Genomic DNA, 22,415 nt, shown 5'->3' on the forward strand with positions numbered 1-22,415 from the left:
TTTTTTTAAGTCTATTTATTTTTTTAGTAATCTCTATACTCAGTGGGGCTCAAACCCATGACCCCAAGATCAAGAGTTGCATGCTTTTCCTACTTAGCCAGCCAGCTGCCCCTATCATATACTTAAAAAAAAAAAAACAAAAATAGTTTATATCATATTTAAAGTGTCTAAAGTGAGTTTTTCAAATTGACATATTTGGAAAATAGTTCAAACGATAGGTCATTTTTAGAATTTATAAACCCTTCCCAAATTTTGTTTGACACATTATATTTGCACAAGTTCTGTTTACATCTTTAATGTCAGCTTTGTACTTTACTACAAACTATGTTTAGTCATACCAGAAAATAAAGAAGAGGAGGAACGGAAGGAAGTAAGGGAAGAAAGGCGGGGAAAGAGGCAGCACTAACCAACTGCTTGGTAAAACCAAACAGAAAATATGAGTAACAGTATCTAATTACTCAACAGACTCTACGCCTACTTATACTTTTTGTGAGGCCCATTCTGTTGACTTAAGATTCATAGTCCATGTTTGGTCTCATGACTAAAACTATAATTGAAAAGAAAACTTCCATTTTTTAGAAGACATGTAGGCATAATAAATAATTCATTCACTTAATGCTGTCCTCTGGTATGTGTCCATAAGTATGGAGTACTTTACAATAAAAATGCAGTCGGATTCATGTTTGTGATTACACATTCATGATTAATGGCTGTAAAGGGTACAATTATGGTGATTATACTTTTAATTGGTTATCATATAGAAATGTGATGGCTTTTCCCATAAATGCGTACATATGAATAAGCAATCAAAGAGCACATTTCTTTTCCCAAAAAAGTAAAGCCTTCTGATAACAAAAATTAATAGTTGAAGTTCTAATTCTAAAAAGCAAGAAATGGAAAACTGTGTTATTTTCTAAGAAGAAATCATTTCATTCTCTCGTTAACCTGCAATTCAAAAGCTGTGTGATTTCTTTTCATTTAGAAACCATATTCTTACTTTTGTTTCCTGATAAACATATGGTATGATAAATTTCGTCACACATTGCATACTGCACAAAACTAACTTCTGACAAGTAGCATAGAGAACAAAGATTGATATGAAAAGTTGGAGTAGAATACATCTTAGCTCAACATGTCTTTCTTCTTGTTCCTGGGTAGGTGTCCTCTTCCTGACTCTTAGGTGGCGATTAGGCTCTGCTTTCTCTCTAGCCTGCTGACACTGGACATCCTCATCTCCCTTCATTGTCATCTCTCCTACTCAAGAAAACTGACCTGCCCTTTGCCTCTTTCTCAAGGATCACACTCATCATTGAATCCATTATAATCTGATAATGTCTATAAATTTGTTGCCCTTTTCTAGTAGGAGATAAAGATTTTGGTTAGGATTTCTTTTTTTTTAAGATTTACTTATTTAGTTGAGAGAGAGAGAGCATGCACGTGGTGGGGGGGGGGGAGAGGCAGAGGGAGAGGGAGAGATCCCAAGCAGACTCCATGCTGAGCATGGAGCCCCACCAGGCTTGATCCTACAATCCCTGAGACCACGACCTGAGCTGAAACCAAGAGTCAGAAGCCTAACTGACTGCTCCACCCGTGCTCCCCTAGGATTTCTTAAATAAAAAATAAAGACCCCCACTTCCCCCAAGGAGTGAGAATTTCAGAACTGACATAAAAAAAAATTAATATATGGTCAGATGAAACTTGTAGTGCCTTAGAGAATATGCCAAAATAAGCACAGGCTGTCTTTTTTGACGAAGCTTGTCTAGCCCAACATTTCTTACAACAACAGAAAAATGAGAGAAAGAAAGCACTCTGGAACATTTTATTTTGTTTTATTTTATTTTATTTTAACCAGACCTACCTTTATACTTTGCAGCATGAACTTCCCAATGCCATCTTAAATCCTTTCTGAAATCAGGCAGGGAAGAAGTAAACCAGCAAATAATAATAATGAAGTAATGATCCCATCACAAAATACTGTAATTATTACATTTTTTTTTAACTTTAAGAGCTTTTATTCTCCTTGGTTTTAATGTTTCTTTTTCATTTACAATTGAAGAACTTAATGATAGAACACACATGATTATGGCCAAGAAAAATAATGCATGAGATACTGTTTTTAAAACTTCAGGCTAATCTCAGTAATAAGAAAAAATTAATAAAAAAACTATTAATAATGTTTCCTTATTATCATCCTATGCTGTCATCTGTAAGCTATTATTAATAAAATGTTAAATGTGGTTTTGAAAGATAGGTTATATTTAATTAGGTTTTAATATCTGAATTGTAAGAATCTTGTCTAAAGTGTTCTTTTGTAGACCTCTTGTGTTACCGCAGTCTTGATAAATGTTTATTTTGATGTTATGGTGGTTGAGGATATTTCGTTCGGTTGTTACTGGAGTCCTCTGTTCCCTTCCCTAGATTGCCTGTGCCGTTTTCGCTGCCCTCTTACATTTCTTCTTCCTGGCTGCCTTCACCTGGATGTTCCTGGAGGGAGTGCAGCTCTACATCATGCTGGTGGAGGTGTTCGAGAGTGAGCATTCCCGGAGGAAATACTTCTACCTAGTGGGCTACGGGATGCCCGCACTCATCGTGGCTGTGTCAGCCGCGGTAGACTATAGGAGTTACGGAACAGATAAAGTGTGAGTTTATCATTCCTTTCCTCTTTTTCCCCTCTCTTTTGAAATCTAGTTGAAATAAATGCTTTGGATTTTCTTGGAAGCTAAGGTCTTTATACTACCACCCAGCAAGAAATGATTGAACTGGAGAAGCAACTGGGGATAATTCAATTCATGGTTATACTTTTGTTATGATATAGAAAGAGAAGAAAAATCCTGAGATTCAGTAGGATGCTGTTTAAAACAGCTTAATTTTCCTACAGCTACATCAGAGGCCTTGAGTAATTATAAGAAGATGAGCACTTTAATATCTTTCAGGGCATTGAGACATTTGTCAAATGAAGAACTAGCTATGTCAGAAAGTGTGTATTCAGAGGACAGCACAGTCCCTAATATTAATGGCTTCTCTTCTTCCTTACCTGTCAGTTCTAGTCACTGGAAAGAAATTTATACCATTAACAGAAAGAAAAACAATATGAGCAGGGGCAGCTTGTTATCCCCCCCTTTTTTTTCCTAGGTGAGTATTGGGTTGTAGTGATGAATGTTATTTTCAGTATACACTTAGATTGGTGAGACATACATGAAGAGATGTCCAGCATAGTGGAAACGAATTCAGTGAAAAATATTTTTGTAATCCACATCAATATAACAGTTGGCATCCTGAGAATGAATGAAAGTTTCAATAGAAAAAGATTAGAAAGAAGACCAAGATGGAGTTCCGATGAATGCCCACATTTAGGACATAGTTTGAGGTGGGGAAATAAAAATAAGGACAGACAAGAACCTTAAAAGAGAATGAGAGCCTTAAAAGAGAATGAGAAGGCCATTTCAAGGTGGCGTTTCAGAACACTATCTGCGGTGTTCTATATCAAAGATAATTCAAGTAGGATAAGCACTGAGAAAAAATTATTTGTCCTTTGCAAGAATTATTTTGACAGTGCTGGAAGCAGAAGCCAAATTGGAAGGTTCGAAGAATTAAGTCAATAGCAAGAAAGTAGAGTCTTAAAGTATTACCTATACCCTGAAAAAGTTTGATTGAGAAATAGTGAAAAGATTAACTTGTGGTTACAGTAATGAAGAAGAATTTTTAAAAATGAAGTCCAAAAAATGTCTAGGGGTGGGAAGAATCAGTTTGATAGGAGGAGATTAATAGAGGGAAAATATCTTATGCCTCATTTGTATGCAATATATAGAGAGGCTGAATGAAAGTGAAAAGTCCTAGAGGGATAGAAAGGCTTAAGATTACACATAAGATTAAGGAAACCTTGATTTAATACAGGAAGTGGCTTTGCAATTCACCTAGCCCAAGACATCAATTTTACAGATGAAAAAATCAAGGACCAGATAAATTAATTGCCTTGCCCATGGTTATAGAGCTAGATAGTGGCAGATGTGTGATAAAATAAATCAGATTTATTTCCACTAAACTAGGAATGGTTTTGGAAAAGTAAAATGACCCCTCTCTTCTGAGATGAGTGTGAAGGAAAGAAGAGGTAAGATGAATTTCGAAGTGGAACCACTTTTCCATCAAGTAGAAGAAGCTGACTTTTGCTGTGTGAATAGGTGAGGTCACGTTGAGAGGACAGGAGATTTGAAAAGTCTTGAAATGAGCACTATGGAAAATGTGTTAAGGAGCCAGTTAGACATTAATAAAAAGATTTCCAAGCAGTAGTGAAAGCTCAGATGAGGTTAGATAACATCAATTTGTACAAAAGTTAATAAGCCAAATTTCATGACTTTCCACCAGCAATCAGCAGCCTGAATATGCTGGCAATAAAGCAGCTCACTTCCCAGAAGAGAGGATTCATAAGGAGGGAAGACAAGCAGAAGCATTATTGGGAGCAGAAAGTAGAATATGTGTTGGTTCAGAGGCACCAACAACATGGTTGAAAGAAGACCATCTCACTTGTGTTGAATTTTTCTTTAGTACAGGGAAGGCTATAAAAGGCCATTTGTCTAAACATAACTAATAGTAATTATTTTTTAATCCAACCTTTATGAATTGTGGTCAAATCTGAGTTCATCTTGTGGATCCCACTGACAACTTTGGAACAAATGAGGATTAGATAAAAACATTAAAATGCTTGCATCTAAGGACCTCTGAGGTGAGGGGAAATTAGGTAGATCAGACTTCTTTTTCAAAATAATACCTTTACTGATATAATTCACATACCATAACATTCACTCTTTTAGAGTGTATACTTCAGTAGTTTTTAGTACATTCACAGTGTTATGCACCCATCACCACTACCTCATTTTAAAACCTTTTCATCACCTTAAAAAGAAACCCACTAGCAGTCATTCCCCTTAGGTCATAGGATTTTACATTTTAATTAATGCATATCCCCTCTAAGATATCAAATTGAGTGATATAGTGATTTGTGACCTTCTACTATTCAAATATTGTTCTTAAGAAATTCCGTTTTGCTCTTGTGTTGTTGTTTTTATCTTTTTAGATATTTGCAAATTTTCCTGTTCCTAAACTGACTCAAACTCACTTGCTTTGCATTTTAATCATTTATTTTGAGAGCGATGTCATTTTCTGGATAGTAGGGATCTATCTTTTCTTAGAATCAATAATAAGAAGTCTCTTGTGACTGTTCAAGCTTTGGCCATCATTGCTTTAATTTCCTGCACCAAAACTGAAGCTCTCATTTACTGACATTATTACTGTGTGGGAATAGAGGCTAATTTACTTCCCAGGCACCGTTTTAAAATAAGCCTTCGTAATAGTTCAGTTCCACAATTATGATATTTCCCAACACAAAGAGCAGCAAAGCCGATATAGAGAAACGGGAGGGTAGATGAAAGAGGGAGAGAAAAGAATAAGGAAAATTGCTTTAAAATTCTATCACAGGCACAGAGTGTTTGGTGTCTGATTTGTACATTTTAAATAAATCGTCCGCAGAGAAACCTTCCAGAATACATGGGAAAAATGTTTAACTTCTACCGATTGGGAACGCGTCCAATCCAGGGTCTATTTTGCCCATTGAAGAAGCAGGTGTGGAACAAGAAACATTATTCAGGCATTTGTATTTGCTTGAGAAGCTGAAATTAACAGATCATGTTTTCCATCAGGAGTTTAATCAAGATATCTTCTCAAAGAAAAATATAAACAATGAATTTTTACACAACTCGAAGGATTTCTGCATATAGAATTATATATCTTGTTCCTTATTATCAAATCTGTCTTTGTTGTTCTGGTTTCTGTTACTATTGTTGATTGCTTTTATTTGACTTCTGATGGCATTCCTGACTGCCTGTTCATCTCATGACTTTTTCTCATGTAAATCTATCTCAAATTGTGCTGTTGTTCTTTTGTTTGTTTGTTTGCCAGTGTTACCTTCTTATATGCCACACTGATTTTTTAATACAAATATATAATGTCCACAGTCTTAAATAAACTAGAATTAGCCAGAATTCAGACACATATTTTCAGCCCTTTTCTGTAAATTCTTATTAAGCTCAATACAATGAATTTTTATGTCTTAGAAATCTATTTCACTTATTTTTGGAACTTTGTTATTAAATTTTTACTTCAGTTTCAACCACTCAGAGTACATCTAGAATAAACCATTGAATATATATTATAGTAATCCAAATAATAATAAACATTCTTCCCTTTTCTTTCCTCTTAATGTATCTAATTATATTTTATTATACTGACAATGAGGTTTTATCACTGAAACCTTTAACAATAGTAATAATAATAGCTTACAATTCTAAAAAGCAGAGATTCATATCAATGGTAGGAGATAAAATTAGAAATAAAATTAGTTTTGTATGTTATTTTGATGCAGAGAGTGGGAACTATCATATTCCATCTGACTGATGGATTATGATGTGTTTTTCTATGAAATTTTAGGGTTGTTGAACTGATTAATATGTACAAAACACATACACACAAAGCACACATAATTTGATTTTGAGAAGTTGCTTAGTTTGCCGTCAGTTTGCAATGCTTGTGAGAGAATTTTATTATTTTTTGATGTTGTTTAATCAAATCTTTTTATCTGTACTGACATTATCTCGAGAATGTATTTAGAATTACATTTAGTCACAATAATTGGACATTTAAAAAATTAGATTAGAAGACCAGTACAATCATATAAATAATAATAAAAAAAAAAACTCACAGCTAGTGGACCACAGTTCTAAATTGCACTAACAATGGGCATTTATTCAATTTTATCTGTTTTTTTAATCTTCCCTTAGTCTCTCTTAAACTCTTATTCATATGCACATTCAATGAAGCCATCCAGTAAATGATACTGTCAGAAGATAAAAGCTGGCTTTGACTTAGCAATATTTTAAACATGGCTGATTTAGAAATTCTGTGCTAGATACTTTAATTTTATGACCTGAAACTAATTAGTTCATGTAAACTTTAATTACCTCAATATTATCAAAAAAATGCAAACCGTTTTAACAGTTAATTTTTATTTAAAGAGAACATCACATTTATAGTTTATACCACTTTCCTCACAATCCAAGTATACAATGGAAAAAAGAGTGGTTAATGTGATGGGTAGATTGGAAAAGGAGTGGGAGCAGTTTCCAGGAGGAGGGAGGGCTCTGGAAAGGAGTGAAGCTTGAGGAATAGCCCAAGACTTAAAATATGGGCTTAAAAATTTGTAAGGGGTTTCCAAAAGATGTCAATTAGGTCATAAACAGTTATAATGAATCAGAACATCCTTGAGTACTAGAAGCATAACCAAGGTCTTAAAAATATTTGAAATCAAATTTTATGATCTGAACATTATTATAAGTCATCTATTAAGTCATATTTTTGTCTCCCTAGCTCACTAGTTTAAGAACAACTCTAAAAAAGGTAAGATCTCCTCTGCTAGTTAAAAGCTGCCCCCCACTTCCCCCACCCCAGTTTCTTATTTTCACGTCATTATTCAACCAATATAATCATTTGGGTAGAAAAGTGATTATTGATTCTTTAAAATACCAGATTATGGTATTATTCAAGAAAGAGCCAAGCCAAAGAACATTGAACCTGTTGGGGGTACCTGGCTGGCTCAGTCAGTAGAGCATGAGACTCTTGATCTTGGGGCCATGAATTCCAGGCCCACATCGTAGGTAGAATTTACTTAAACAAACAAACAAAACACATTGAACTTGATAGTATCTACAAGTTATATGCACAGCATGTTTATTTAATATGTTTCACAATTTCGAAGCACTTCAACCCACTCACAGGAAATTATATATTAATTTGGAGTAGTTCTCCAAGCATATTATTATATGTTATAAAATGTTCCCACTTGTAACATTTCATTGATATGAAGCATCCACCTTACTGAACATGTTATTACCTTGATTTTAGGTTGACCAAGGGAAATAGGATAGATAACGAAGAAGAATTTTTCACTAACATATATCAAGACGATTATTCACTATGTGTGTGGGGAATACTGGGTGTCTATGTTATTTTATTAAAGGCCAAGAGCATGATTTATGTGTATGTGTATAAGAGATTGATGGTTTGTTGTGTCATCATTTCATCACTTGGGAACCCTATGACTGGGCATAAAATTATCATAATATATAAGAATTTGGGGTTGAGAATAATCTTTTCTGTTAAGGAGTTGGCCATACCAGAACTATTTAAGAGAACATCTGGATTGCTGTCCTGTTATTTACAAAATGTGGTTAAATGTTGGCCCTGAAGTTGAATGTTGGTCTTAAGTTCTTATTGGAACCAAAGAAATATGATAACTTCCACATCTAGACATCACTTTGTATCATAACTCCACCCACTAGAAGGTTACAATAAAAAAAGACAGATAATAACATATGTTGATGAAGATGTGGATGAATTAGAATCCCCACATATTCCTAGTGGCAATGTAGAATTGTGTAGCTAGCTACTTTGGGAAACAGTATGACAGATATTCAAAATGCTAACCATAGTTATTATATGACCCAGTAATTCTAGGTATTTACCCAAGAAAAATGAAAATCTAGGTTCATTCAAAAACTTGTATATGAGTGTTATTATTTATATTATCCAAAAAGTGGAAACACTTTCTCCAACGTTTGATGAAAAGATAAACAAAATGTGGTATATCTGTATGATAGAATATTATTTGGAAATGAAAATGAAGTATTGATGCATGCTACAAGATGATCATACCATAAAAACATCATGTTAAATGAAAGAATCCAGTCATAAAAGACTGTACATTGTATGATCCCATTTATATAAAACATCCAGAACAGGTAGACATTTAGAGAGAAAATTATAGTGGTTCCTAGCACTGGGGAGTGGGTAGGGAAGGCATTGTGAGTGAATTTGGTAGAGACAGTGAGGAGTGACTTTAGGTGGGTACAAGGTTTCATTTTGGTGCCATGAAAATATTCTAGAGTTAGATTATGGTGATAATTTTACAACTTTTAAATAGACTAAAAACATCAAATTGCATATTTAAATGGATGATTTATAATATATAAATTATATTGCAATAAAGCTGCTTAAAAATACTAAAATTACTGCTTAAATTATATTGCAATAAAACTGCTTAAAAATACTAAAATTACTGCTTAAAAATTACTAACTTACAAAGAGATGACTTTATATTTTAAAAGATTGAATATTTTTACTTGAGACATGTTTCAACAATCTATGCTTTCTGTGCAGCATATAAATTTCTCATCTACTCATTGAGAATTTATAAATTTCAGCAAAACTAGAACTTTTATTTATTCTGTAACTCATTGTTTTCTTTGAGAAACACATAGTAGCGCCAGGAACTTCAGAGTCAGGTAGACTAGGATAAAATTTGGCTCAACTAATTATTAGTCATGTGGCTATGGGCAAGTCACTTAGTTTTCCTGAGTTTCATTTTCCAATCTATAATGTGGCAGTTGTTATGTAAACACCTTGCAAAACTATTACAAAGTTTGAGAATATGCATTTTTGCATATGTGAGTAAATACATATGTGAATGTGTCTGTGCATATATATGTAAATATATTTAAGCAAGCATATGTATAAAGTCTCTGGCATATATAAACATTTATTAAATTAGAACTGTTATTATTACTGGTACTCTTATTTGGCTAATCCAGATGAAGGAATACAAACTTTATGATTAGCAACATTGTTTTAGTTGTAAAATAAGTTGTATTAAAAGCATCCATTTATAGAGCTCTGATTACAGTTCTTATCCTGCTGCCTCTATTAATTTAAGCAACATGGGACTGTGGGAATTATTCCAACATTTAGTATTAATAAATTAAAACAGATAGTGCTTTTCTAACCATTGTAGTCCACCATAAAAATGTAGGATGTATTTTGCTGAAGAAATAATGAAAAACTTACTTTTTAAAGAAAATAACATATTGGGGACATGAAGACAACATAACCTGCATATAAAATGCACATAACCTGCAAAATGAAATCTAGTTTTGATTTCTAAGATCCGAAACTGTAGCCAAACCACAAATGCTAGTCTTGACTACCACGGGTCACGCTCCATTCCTGCATCGCTCTGCCAATATTTTTTCCAGTTCATGTACTTGCTCACAAAGTATTTCAAGACTAGATGCATGAGTGTGCTGTGATGAAAATGGCACTAAAAGAACCTAACAGACATATTACGCAGTAAGCTTAGAACTGGAGTTACTATGCTTGAAGTATATATTTGTCCCTTTTCCTCTTCTCTTCCTTGTTTTTTTTTTTTTTTTGGCCCCAATTCTCTTTATTCCTTTTTTTCTTTCTCAATTTTCCCAGATATATGTAGTAGAAATATAAAGAGATCTGCATATGTTACGAAGAAAAAAAGGTTATGTATTATATAAATGCTCATAAACAACCTGATATAATTAAGCCTTGTAAATTTTATGGTCTAATAGTAGCCAAAGATTGTTTACAGGATGAATACTCACCAAGGATGGCTCACCAAGGATGGCTCAGTCTGAGATTTAGGGTCCTGTAGAAAATGAAGCAAACACCATTGTAAACTTACGTTATTTCAAAAAACTGGTGAATAGTCAGATGTCTACTTTGAGAAGAGCGAATTAAACAGGCGACAAAAATACAATGTCCTGAAGCATTTTAATGGCACTATATTAAACATGCTAACTTAGAATAAGAAACTACACTCTGGTAATGTTACTGTCATCTAAAAGCATTGTAAAACATAGATTTTAAGTGTCATTTATTTATGTTGGGTAATTGGTTTACCATTTTTCTAAATACAGAATCATACATTTTTAAAATGACTGATGAAAATAAAGTGGTGAGTAGTTTAATAGAAGAGAATAAGCTTTAGAAGTATGGTTTTCGGTTGTCCTGTTTTTAGAAATTAAGTTGTTTCATTATTTTATTTTTCTCTTTTCTGAGTAAACATGAATGTGGTACTTGCTGGATTGGTAACTGACATTTTTGAGGAAGACTGATCCAGATATCAACATGTTATTATTTAATATACAATAATGTTTCTTAGATTTTGGAAGACAATAATTCTGGAAGAGAATAATATGTCCTTATGGATTAGCACCAGTTCTTTTTTTTTTTTAAGATTTCATTTATTTATTTTACAAAGAGAGAGAGAGAGAACAAGCAGGGGGAGCAGCAGAGGGAGAGGGAGAAGCAGGCTCCCCCCTGAGCGGGGAGCCTGATGCTGGGCTTGATCCCAAGAACCTGGGATCACGACCTGAGCCGAAGACAGATGCTTAACTGACTGAGCCACCCAGGCGCCCCTCACCAGTTTCTTTAGAATATTAAATTAATGTCGTAAGACTTCATCAAATATATAACATTATATGTTGCTTTTACAATTTGAAAAAATGCTACAAAAAGAATTTTTATGACATCTTTGTATTTAGGCAAATGAGAGAAAAAAAGTCAAGGCTTATGATATATGACAAGTACTCCTTTGAATTCCAAAATATATCTGGTCTTTTAAGATTTTTCAGTATTACTTCAAATAAGCATGTAGTAAGGTTAGAAAGTACTTGTTTTTCAACTGCAAGTCCTCTCTTTTGTTACAGTACGGCTATAAACATACTTTATAAATTATATTTATATGACTCATTAAAAAAGGAAATTGACATATCTTAAAAATTAACAAGAATGGTCTATTAAAATTAATGATTTCACAAATTAAATGTTGCTTAGTGGATAAAGGCAATTTTCAGATAAATTATATTCTTCAATAGCAGGTCTGTCTGGCCATTTGCAAGCTGGACTTTACTGGGCTTAGTGTAGTAAGTTGTCCTCTAGCATTTGTCTCCTCTTAACCAGTACATTTTCACTATATCCAACTGACATTGAATGGCCTAGACTCCTAGAATACCATGATGTGGGATATATATGCCCACGTGTGTAATGAACACCCCACATAATATTCTGCTTTACCTTCAAGCCAGGGTGAATCCTTTCAACATTGGCACAGGGAACTCGGCAGGAATCATGCAAACTTTTAAGGTAGTTAATGGAAAGAGAGGAACTATAGAAAGCTCTGAGAAAGCCAGCATGTGGCCAAAAACAACAGCAGGTATGGCCATATGGCAATCGAATTAGAAAAGGGATTCTGCCACACTGCCTTCCAGAAGATAGTCAAGCCCAGGCAGCTCTCATGAAGGGATGATTTACTCAGTACATTTGAAGTGTTTCATATTGCCTCTTATACTGTTCAATTCCAAAGGGAACTTAAATCTATTATACCAAATAGATATTGAAGCGTTTTCTTAAAAAAATAAAAAAAATAATAACTTCTAAAGTAATTTCAGTTCCACATTTAAAGATCACTGTGCCAAAAGCATGTTTATTTCCAACTAAGCATTTGCTGAAACTGTATTCAAAAAAATAAAGCTTTGTAAGGCTAAAATTTAATAACATTATTTTACTTTAACAACACATTTGGTGAGATTATTTAACATTTTAAAATCCCCTACCTAGTCTAAGGTACTCTGTAATAATATAATTTAAATTATTTGTATAAGAAGCACTTAACCTGTAGAATAACATTTTTCAGAAGAAGCACATTTTCCTTTAAAAAGAATTTGCTGAAAATGTGTTTTACTTCTCTGATGAGCTCTCAAAAGCTTGTTTGACCTACAAAGGAACAGGGGCTATGCTAGGAACAGCCATTTTAAAATTTATTATTAGTATCCTATCATGTTATAATTTCAGCAGAATTCTTGTAGTGTGTGCGTGCGTGTGTGCATGCACACGCATGTGTGTTTAATCTGGTAAAATGTCCATGCTTTGTCTTTTATTGTTCTTATCTTGAGGGAAAATAGCGTCTTTGTTGAGAACAAGAGGGACTCACTCCACACATACACACACCTTTACTAGGATGATAACAAGCTAGCCTATGGTCAGCATGAAGATAATGTTCATATTTCAAACTTGAATTTTCCAATTTGTCTCTGCTTATTGGCAGCACCACACTTTTATTTTCCGTGACCACATTTTTAGAACAACAGACCCATAAGAAGATAAGTACTCAAACTCATAGCTAATAGTTTAAGTATGGATTTCTTCCCTGGTAACACTTTTTCAAATAGGATTATTATGTATATCTTGAATAAAATCATCTATGTAAAAAATGTGAACTTGTAATCAGTTTCTTTTTGGAGTACAGGTGTTATACTTCTATTGAAGTTAGTTTACATATACTTAGTAGAAGAAAGTCAGATTTTGTTGTTTTAAAATTGTTTTTTTCAGGATATATGGTTATCTTTGTTTTGCCTAAGGATTTAGATTTTAACCTTTTTAAAAAAAATTAAGTTACAGAAAAGTAAAAAGAAAAACATAATAAACATCACTGCCTCTGTCACTCAGATGTTAAGCTATTGCATTTTGGCATGTTGCTTCCAGTAATTATTAAAATAAAACATATAGTTAAGCCCCTTTGGTCCACTTTTAGTCCTACTGTCATGTGAGAGGCAACCACTAACATGAGTTTGATTTCTTTTCCTTTCAATTAAAAAAATTACATATGTGTATCTATCAATAATATGAGTATTATTTTAAATATACAGCTTGAACAGCTACGAATGCTGACCCCCATGCAGTCCAAAACCTCCATTTAACTTTTGATCCCCACCCAAAACTTAACTACTAATAGCTTACCATTGATCAGACAGAAGCATTACCAATAATATCAAAGGTTGATTAGCATATATTTTGTATGTTATATATAATATATACTGTATCCTTACACTAAAATAAGCTAGAGAAAACAAAAGATTATTAGGAAAATCCGGGTCCCCTGAGTGGCTCAGTCTGTTAAGCGTCTGCCTTTGGCTCCGGTCGTGATCCCGGGGTCCTGCGGTAGAGCCCTGCGTCGTTGGGCTCCTTGCGCAGTGGGGAGCCTGCCTCTCCCTCTCCCTCTTCCCACTCCCTCGCACTTTCTCTCTCTCACTCTTCTCTCTCTCTCAAATAAGTAAATCAAATCTTTAAAAAAAAGAAAAAGAAAAAATCCTAAGGAAGAGAAAATACACTTACAGTACTGTACTGTATTTATTGGGAAAAAAACCCACATATAAGTGGACCCATACCTTTCAAACCCGGGTGGTTCAAAAGTGTTCAGAGGTACAGGGCATAGATTCTTCGTGTTACTTTTTCACTAAACTTTGTTATCGCGATCTATCCTATTGGCATATAAAGATCCACCTCTTCCCTTTTAACTGTTTTACAACATTTCATCCTATGAAGAGAAGACGTTTTATTGACCCATTCCTCTACTGATGGACATTGATGAGTTCCTTTCTTCATGGTGTCTCTGGTATTCCATTCATTCTGAGGTTTAAGTAACATTTTCATAGTAATCAAGAGGTATTTACGTACTTTGGATTCGCAGCTTTAGGCCACTTAGCAAAACCACTCTTGACGATTTTCCACTGGAGATGTTTTCTTTTTTACTTATGCCTCAAATATAGCAAAATGGCAAATAATTCAAGATACGAGTTTTAACATCAAATGTGATTTGTTCAAAATTTACATTAATCTTGCTCATAACTAGTCACTTCCATTTTGTCTTCCTGTCATCCTGAAGAATGAAAATGTAATTTCCCAGAGGCTTTAAGAATTGGGGGAGTATTAAATGTAACTGAAATTAAGTGATTAATAATTTACTTTTGGGTCATGAATCAACTTCACGGGATGCTCAGGATCATTTGCAACCTTGGAAGCACTGGGAGTAACAATGCACTTTGTAAGACTCAAGAACTCTCAAAGGTTGGCTGCCCAACCTAATTAAACTTCAATCTTCTGATACCAAATTTATTTCTTCTTTGTACTGAATTTCCTCAGATCTTCTTGACAGGAAAATGTCACTTTGCCCGACAGCTGATAGACAGGTTATGTAGCACCATAATTGGAGAGAAAAGGATAGCTTAAAGCTACTCGACTTAATGGCTGTATGTATGGCTTTTTCTCTCTTTTCCTTTTTTTTTTCCCTAAGGTTTCTATGACAGACACAAAAGGCCTTAGCAAATAGGCCTAGTGCCATTTTTTTCCGTGCTTCCTCCAGGGGTAATTATCTTACTCTATCAATAGTGCTGTCAGAAATTGGGCACATAATTCAGCATTTAAATGAACAAGCAATGTAATATTTCCTGTCTCCCAGTGGAATGCTTTGCAGTTCACATTCTTCTCTGTCACTCGCTCACTCTTGATGTATGTCCCACAGCCAGTCCTTGAATGCCTTCTCTCCCTTGTGTTTCATTGCAGATGTTGGCTCCGACTTGACACCTACTTCATTTGGAGCTTTATAGGACCAGCGACCTTGATAATTATGGTAAGAACTCCTCATTAACTATGTGTTTCCCAGGTCAAAAACTAAAACTTCCGCGATCCTTGCACTGCCTACCTTTGATTCACATAGATTATTTGGGGCAAAGCATCTACTTATCTGACCCTATTATAACTCAAGCAATTAGACACTTATTCTAATCTACTTTTATATTGTGAAATACTTAATCAAAAATGTTGCCAAAGAAAACAGCCTGATCTCACAAAAGCCATTTGGTTCTGTAGGTTTTTAAACAGTGATGATCCCAAGTTTCACAACAGTATATTTCCTTTCTTTTTCATTTGGATAATTTGAATTATGAATGGAATCGGAAATTGGAAATGCGGCATTATACCTTACTATTCCTTCCAGTTTTGTTTTTTATAAACATCTCGAAAACTTTAAAATCCAAAAGCATTTCACTTGAGAATGGAACAAATTAGTTAAGCAAACATTCTGTACCCATACTTCCTTTTGTATTTTTAGATGCATAATGTCTTGATTATTTCACATATGAATTACTTATCCTAATTTTGGTATTATTATTTATGTAGTCATCGCTTTATAATACAAATTGTTCTCCATTTTTTGAAATAAAATGGCCTCTTGATTTTGAATAAGATATAGATCTACAATTCACTATCTGAAATCCCTTGAAGCAGGTATATTTTAGAATTCAGAAAGTTTTCAGACTTTAGAAAGATAATATGGTACATGTATTGCATATTATATAATATTCCTTGTTGAGAATAAGCAGTTGCCCAAAATCAAACACATCAACCAATACTCACAGTAGGGACTAGGCAGGACTGTGAATCCAAACACAGTAATAATTCAACAGAAAAAAAAATTGGAAAAGTAGGAGCAAGTGGAATAAAGACAGAAGACCTTATGTTGGTGCAAATCAGGTTTTCCCACCAAATGGGTTTAGTTAAGGTTAGGCTTTTTTGGCCACTCAATGAATTTTTTAAAACTTTCATTTTTCAAACTTTTTGGATTTGAGAAAGGATTATAGAACTGTATTATTGAGAGAACTTCAGTAGGACTTATAATTGGATTTTCCTAGTCCCTACCAATCCTAAATTTTGGAACATATAAACAAACCAGGTCACAAAGGGCAATTCAATATGTGGTTTTCTATACAGTTTACATATATGTGATATATAGAATTCATACTGGAACTTTTTGTTTTAAGTCCTGTTCTCTCTCTGCTTCCACTGACAAGACAGACACTGATACTGTCTTGGGTTTCCGGGACTTTAATCCTAGTTTGTTGCAGCATTAGAATTAACCACCATTTTATAATCCTTTTGATCTAGCTATTCAAAAATATATTGATTTTAGTATTTATGATTTTGTAACATAGCATTTCAAAATATATCCCTAAACAACAAATTCAGGGCTTTGTTCAGACGGTAGAAAGAGTAACACACCTGTATATATATTTTTTAAACATATACTTAGCTTTGAGTTGCTTTACAATTTCCACGGCATCATTCCAACTGCTGCTGATTTTGTATTTGTACGTATTTTGTCATAATAGTGCTTTGTAACTCGTTGGTATCCCAATTCCCTAAAGTAGCTTCTTGCCTTTACTAAAATACTAGGCAATCATCTGTGATCAAGTTCCTTTATAAGTATAGTGAGATCTAATTTCCCAGAACAACTCATCTGTTACAGAGAATACACTTCCTTTTTTTCTTATATTCCAGTTATGCTACATAACAGTACTTTTTACATTCCAGCTTAATGTAATCTTCCTTGGGATTGCTCTATATAAAATGTTTCATCATACTGCCATTCTGAAACCTGAATCGGGCTGCCTTGATAATATCAAGTAAGTGATTTTTCTTTTTTGTTCTCTTTAGCCATCCTAATTTTGGTACCCTAAATTATCCCGACTCTTAATTCTACTAAAATCTTGTGACAAAATGAAGAGGATCAATGTGTTGTCTTTGCTGAAAAGATCATCTATTGACTGTTGAGATGACTTGATCTTCATTCAGTAGAATGAAGCTGTCTTCAAAAAAAACTTTTCCCCCTACACTCTGATTTGCAACATGATAAGTTTTTAATATGTACATTTATGTATTTTGTCCTGAAAGCAAATACAAAGTATCTGTATCTGGGCAGACTGTTGTTTCTTGGAGCAATAACCATATCTGTTCCAACACTCCATCTCCCCCTCAGGAGCACTGTGAAGAGAGTCAGATGGTGCCACCTGCAAGTACTAAAAGGGAGATTTTCCACCACAGGAGAGAAACCCCCAAGATTATTGATCTGGGCATTTGTAGAGGAGCTCTTATACAGCTGCCCTCCTCTCCTTCTGAGAGAGGGAGAGAAAACACAACTCCCTGCTGTAAAATCCTATGGTGTATAAATACAGGGCTCCAGGCTTTAGCCCCCTTTGAAATGTTAACGTTTCCCTCCTGGGAGGGAAATCACTCCAAAAGTCTCTTGCTATCTACTCAGCCATCTTTCAAGTTCCAAAGTTTGTCCTTTAACCCAAATTCTGTTTTTTCTATGCTCAGAAAGCCCTTGCCATGCAGAGATACGAAAATATTCACATTTCCACACTAGTAGCACTTTTGTATATACACAGAAGCTAATTTACATTTTCTGAAAAGAAAAATAGTTCCTCAGTATAACCAAAAATGTTATCTTGTTCCTTCAGAGGCTGTGACAATTGGGAAAGATAGTAATGTGGAGATGTACATTAGTCATTAATATATTATATATTAAATTGCAATTTGTATATAATTTGCCTATGCTATGTATTAACTTGGCTAAATTTTTTATTTCAATGAATGTACTTTCAGAAGATTCATGAGGTCACCTGTGACTTTTGAACATTCTTCTTGAACTACCTCAGATAGCAGCTATGTCACTCATTTTCCATCTTTCTACATTTAGTTCCTGACATAGTTCCTTGCCCATAGTAGGCTGTTAATGAATGTTTATAGGATAAAGCAGTAAAATTAAAGACGTTAGTGACAAAAGTGTATTGACATGAAGCGGTTCATTTTGTTGAAGGAAACATCTGTCTAACTTAATTGAAAAAGGTAGCTAAGAAATTAGAAAAATATAATGTAATGTAGCAAACTAGGAATTATCTACTATGAGTAGTAGACTTTTGTAGTTCTTAATGTTATTTAGTTGAGGTAATAGTCATTATTTTGTTGAATTGTGTACAATTAGACTGCCCTTCTAAACTGTAGTAATTAGTTCCTTGTACTGTCTTTTCCTGATGAAATTGAATTTGGATAAATAAATAGGCATATAAAATACGTTTTCTCTGTCACATCATAGTTTTACTCCCCTTGGTGTAAATTACAACATCTTTGTATCTATTATTTTATAGTATAAAGCAAAATGCAAGTAATACTTTATTACCATTTATGTTAGGTTTTTAACATACTATCAGAAGTAAATACTTTGATATTTAATAACAGCTTTTATAATGTTAAGAATCAGGGGAAAAAGTTCTTGTACTTAGTACAGTCACATATTTTAAAAGATCAATTTGTTCTGTATTTATTCATGTATATTTCTTTAAGTGATATGGGTTGAATCTTTATGATGTTATTGTTTAAAAAAACAAACACGTAAAAGGCAATAATTCATGTAATGACATTGATGGGCATTAAGCTTTACATTACAAAGCAAAGAGAATATCTTGATTTAAATTCTGTCCAAACTGCTTTATAGTTTATATAGCCTTTGGGAAGTTTATTTAAACTTGCTGAGCCTTCCTGTCATCTTTAAAACGGGTATAATAATGGGGCACCTGGCTGGCTCAGTTAGTAGAACATGTGACTCTTGATCTTGGGGTTGTGAGTTGAAGCCCCACATTGGGCTCAGAACTTACTTAAAAATAAATGAAGGTATTAACTATTTTTTAAAAAAATAAAATTGAAATAAAATGTGTATAATAATGAAATACCCAACCATCAGATGAGCAGAGGAATATATACAGCTTTTGATGATTTTTTTTTTTTAAAGAGTCAATAAAGCAAGGAGAGACATTAAGTAGTTGTTAGAGAGGGTGGTTTCAAAATAGAAAAAAACGTGAATATGGACATGTTGATGAGGAAGAACCAATAATAGAGTGGTTAGAAGCATGGGAAAGGGAATGATTGTTATAGCTGTGACCTGAGGAATTGTAGGGTAGAGATTTTAGATGTCCAGAACAGTGGTCAAGCATTCCACTCTATTAGATTACACGAGGGACACTTTTCTACCAAGGTAAGAGAAGCTGGGAAGGAGGATTCTTTTCCACTGAGACTGGGTGAAATAAATAATAGGTGTGATGTAGATTATGTTGGAGGAACAAGGGCAGGGCAGTAAATGGAGGAATTTTTGCCTGCTCTCCTCTATGAAGTAGGAAAAGTGGCCATCTGCAAGATATAGGGGCATGTTGAAGAGAGAAAATAAAGAAATCTCAAGAAAATATTCCTTAAAACTTCCCTGACTCTGAAGGACATCTCATTTTATTGAAAACATATTAACTATTTAAGAAGTACATGTAAAGGAATCAGCAGAGCATAATTGATTAGGAAAGAAGAATTTAAGAAAGGTAAAAATAATTTTGAACATTAGGGAAAACACACAAAATCTGGCATCCGTTTTATTTAAAAAAATAAGGATCTTTGTAAAATGTATTTTTAAATGTTATGGGTGGTATGGGAGTATTTATTTTGGAGACATAAGCATCATTTATCTGGAAAGGACATAAAAGTTAATGTCTTCCTGTTTTTGTTTTTTGTATTTTTGTAAAATGCTGAATAAGATGGGCCACTGTGCTCAATTTATTGAGGAGAAAACCCACCATATAAGGATATTTGGAAGTCAGTGTCTTTCTAAAACCATTCATTCATTTATCAAATATTTACTGTCTTTATTATACATATTCTTTCACACATAGATCTGTCCTTTATCTAAAATGTGTTTCCTTCTCCCCATATTCACTGCTACCATTTTTTTAAGCCACCATCAACTTCTGCAGAAACACTGCAGTGGTCTTGTAACTTCTTTCCCCATATTGATTCTTGCCCCTACCTTTATCAGCCAGAGTGATCTCTTGAAAAGCGTAAATCCCATCATGCAATTGCCTTGGGTAAAACTCTTCATTGGCTTCCTGTTACTCTCACACAGTAGTCCAGACTCCCTACCCCGCCCCACTAAGCCTTCCTGTTCTAGTTGCTCCTTTCTTTCCTTAGCCTCTTTTAAGCCATTTGCCCCTTTGGCCATTCTAGATGGGCTCCCTTTTGCTTCAGGTTTTACCCTTCCTATTTCTCTACTGACTTTATTTTCCCTAACACTATGCCTGGCTGACTCCCAGTTTCCCCTAATTAATTTAATTATTATTTTAAAAAACAATTTAATTATGTTTTAATTCAAAATTTACTTCACGGTCATTAAAATAAACACGTGTGTGTGTGTGTGTGTGTGTGTGTGTGTGTGTGTGTGTGTGTGTTAGTTTAGAACTTAGAACTTTCATTTTGCTGGCTCATTACTATATTACTGATATACTCCAGAACAAATAATAATAGAGTGAATTAGTATAGGTAACATGATTACCAAGGAAATGGGGTTCCATTTCTCAGATTCCCAAAAACATAATCAAAATTTAAAAATACATTTCTGTTTGCTTTTCGCTTACTTGTCTTTGTCTCTTTTTCATCAAAATGAGTAATTGTATTTGGGGGAAGAAAAGTTATTCCACTCATTTGAATTTTCTGGTTGAGTTTCTGGCAAGTTGAAATTAGAGCTTACAGTAATCATAGCAAAAATTGAAACTAATTTTAAATATATACATACATGTGTAAATAGTAATAAAACAGTTATTGAATCAAATTATATTATTGCTGAAGTATTATGACATGTAAAACTTTAATTCTTGAGGGGCATTTAGAGCACTTTTAACTTTTACCTTCACAATAAAAATGTATTGCTTGCATAGTTATCAACTATTTCTTCTATTACTGGTTTAATAACATCACAGGTACTTTAAAGAGTGAAAAGTAATGGTAGAGGCTTTTAGGGCTAAGAAAGAAAATTGGTGCCTGTATGGAGTGACAGGGAGTCTACTTAGTCTTCCCTTCTCTGTGTCTGTCCCTTAGCTCCTTTCCCATGTACAGAATTCTGCATCTGGACTTCTCATTTTGGCTTAGACATGTTTTCTGATTTCTGGTCTCTCCTCTTCACCTAGGTTTGGCTTGAGTGATGGGATGGCAAACATATTGTCAGGTGGTTCAAAGAAATAGTTTCACTTTGCTTCCTTCTTCCCAGTTCTCTAATTGCTAAAGGAAGGCACAGTAGTACAGGGGAGTAATGATTCAGTGTCAGACACTTGGGTTTGAATTTCTGTTCCATCTAATCATTGTTATATTACCTTGAAAGTTTCATCATGGCTCTCAGTCTCAGTATCTCCTTGGAACTGGGGATAATTGTATCTACTTTGTAGAGTTTTGAGATAATTAAATATATGTGTAATGCATACATCACATAATTTGTGCCCATACAAGACGGTTTGATTATTTTGAAATACTATGTGAAAATATACTGCTGCCTTTAGTTCTTTGTGCTTTCCATGGTGAAATTTGCTCAATCTCATATCAAAATCCCATTAGAATTTGATTGGCTTTGTTTACCATGTGGTGTCATTAAGAATGTGTATAAATATATATATATAAATATGTAAATTATAAATATATATATATATAGTTTAAGCCAAACTTATTCTATTATGAAAGAATTGGCTCTAGGAGGGAAATGCTCATTTAATTAATAAGTAACAAATTCTGTAGTTAGTTCTGACAAAAAGAAAAAGAAGTATGCTTAGTGAGTTTGGACACATGCCCTACATAAAGAAATCTAAGAAGGCTTAGGGATGAATAGAAAAATGTTGTACCTTACCAGCATCCACAATAACTTATTCTGTTCTTGAAGGTAACTTTTACTTTGAGGACTATGTTTCTAGGTATTGGTAGAAGCCGTCAAGTCAGAATTACATTCAGTTTGATGTTACCTTATTACATTA

The 22,415-nt window shown here is 33.9% G+C and overlaps 1 protein-coding gene across 6 annotated transcripts in view; it reads left to right on the forward strand.

Annotated features, from left to right (window-relative positions):
• Positions 1-22,415, forward strand: part of ADGRL3 (adhesion G protein-coupled receptor L3) — a 790,703-nt gene that overhangs the window by 699,110 nt on the left and 69,178 nt on the right. For all 6 annotated transcript variants that reach the window (XM_073891741.1, XM_073891740.1, XM_073891744.1 and 3 more), the window contains 3 exons: positions 2,419-2,639; positions 15,313-15,379; positions 17,119-17,210. In XM_073891741.1, the coding sequence (XP_073747842.1) occupies positions 2,419-2,639; positions 15,313-15,379; positions 17,119-17,210 (380 nt within the window). The remainder of the gene's footprint in view (positions 1-2,418; positions 2,640-15,312; positions 15,380-17,118; positions 17,211-22,415) is intronic.

This window comes from Callorhinus ursinus, unplaced genomic scaffold, assembly GCF_003265705.2.
Source record: "Callorhinus ursinus isolate GAN/ISIS: 27379988/994484 unplaced genomic scaffold, GSC_fseal_2.0 scaffold4, whole genome shotgun sequence".
NCBI classification, from domain to species: Eukaryota; Metazoa; Chordata; class Mammalia; order Carnivora; family Otariidae; genus Callorhinus; species Callorhinus ursinus.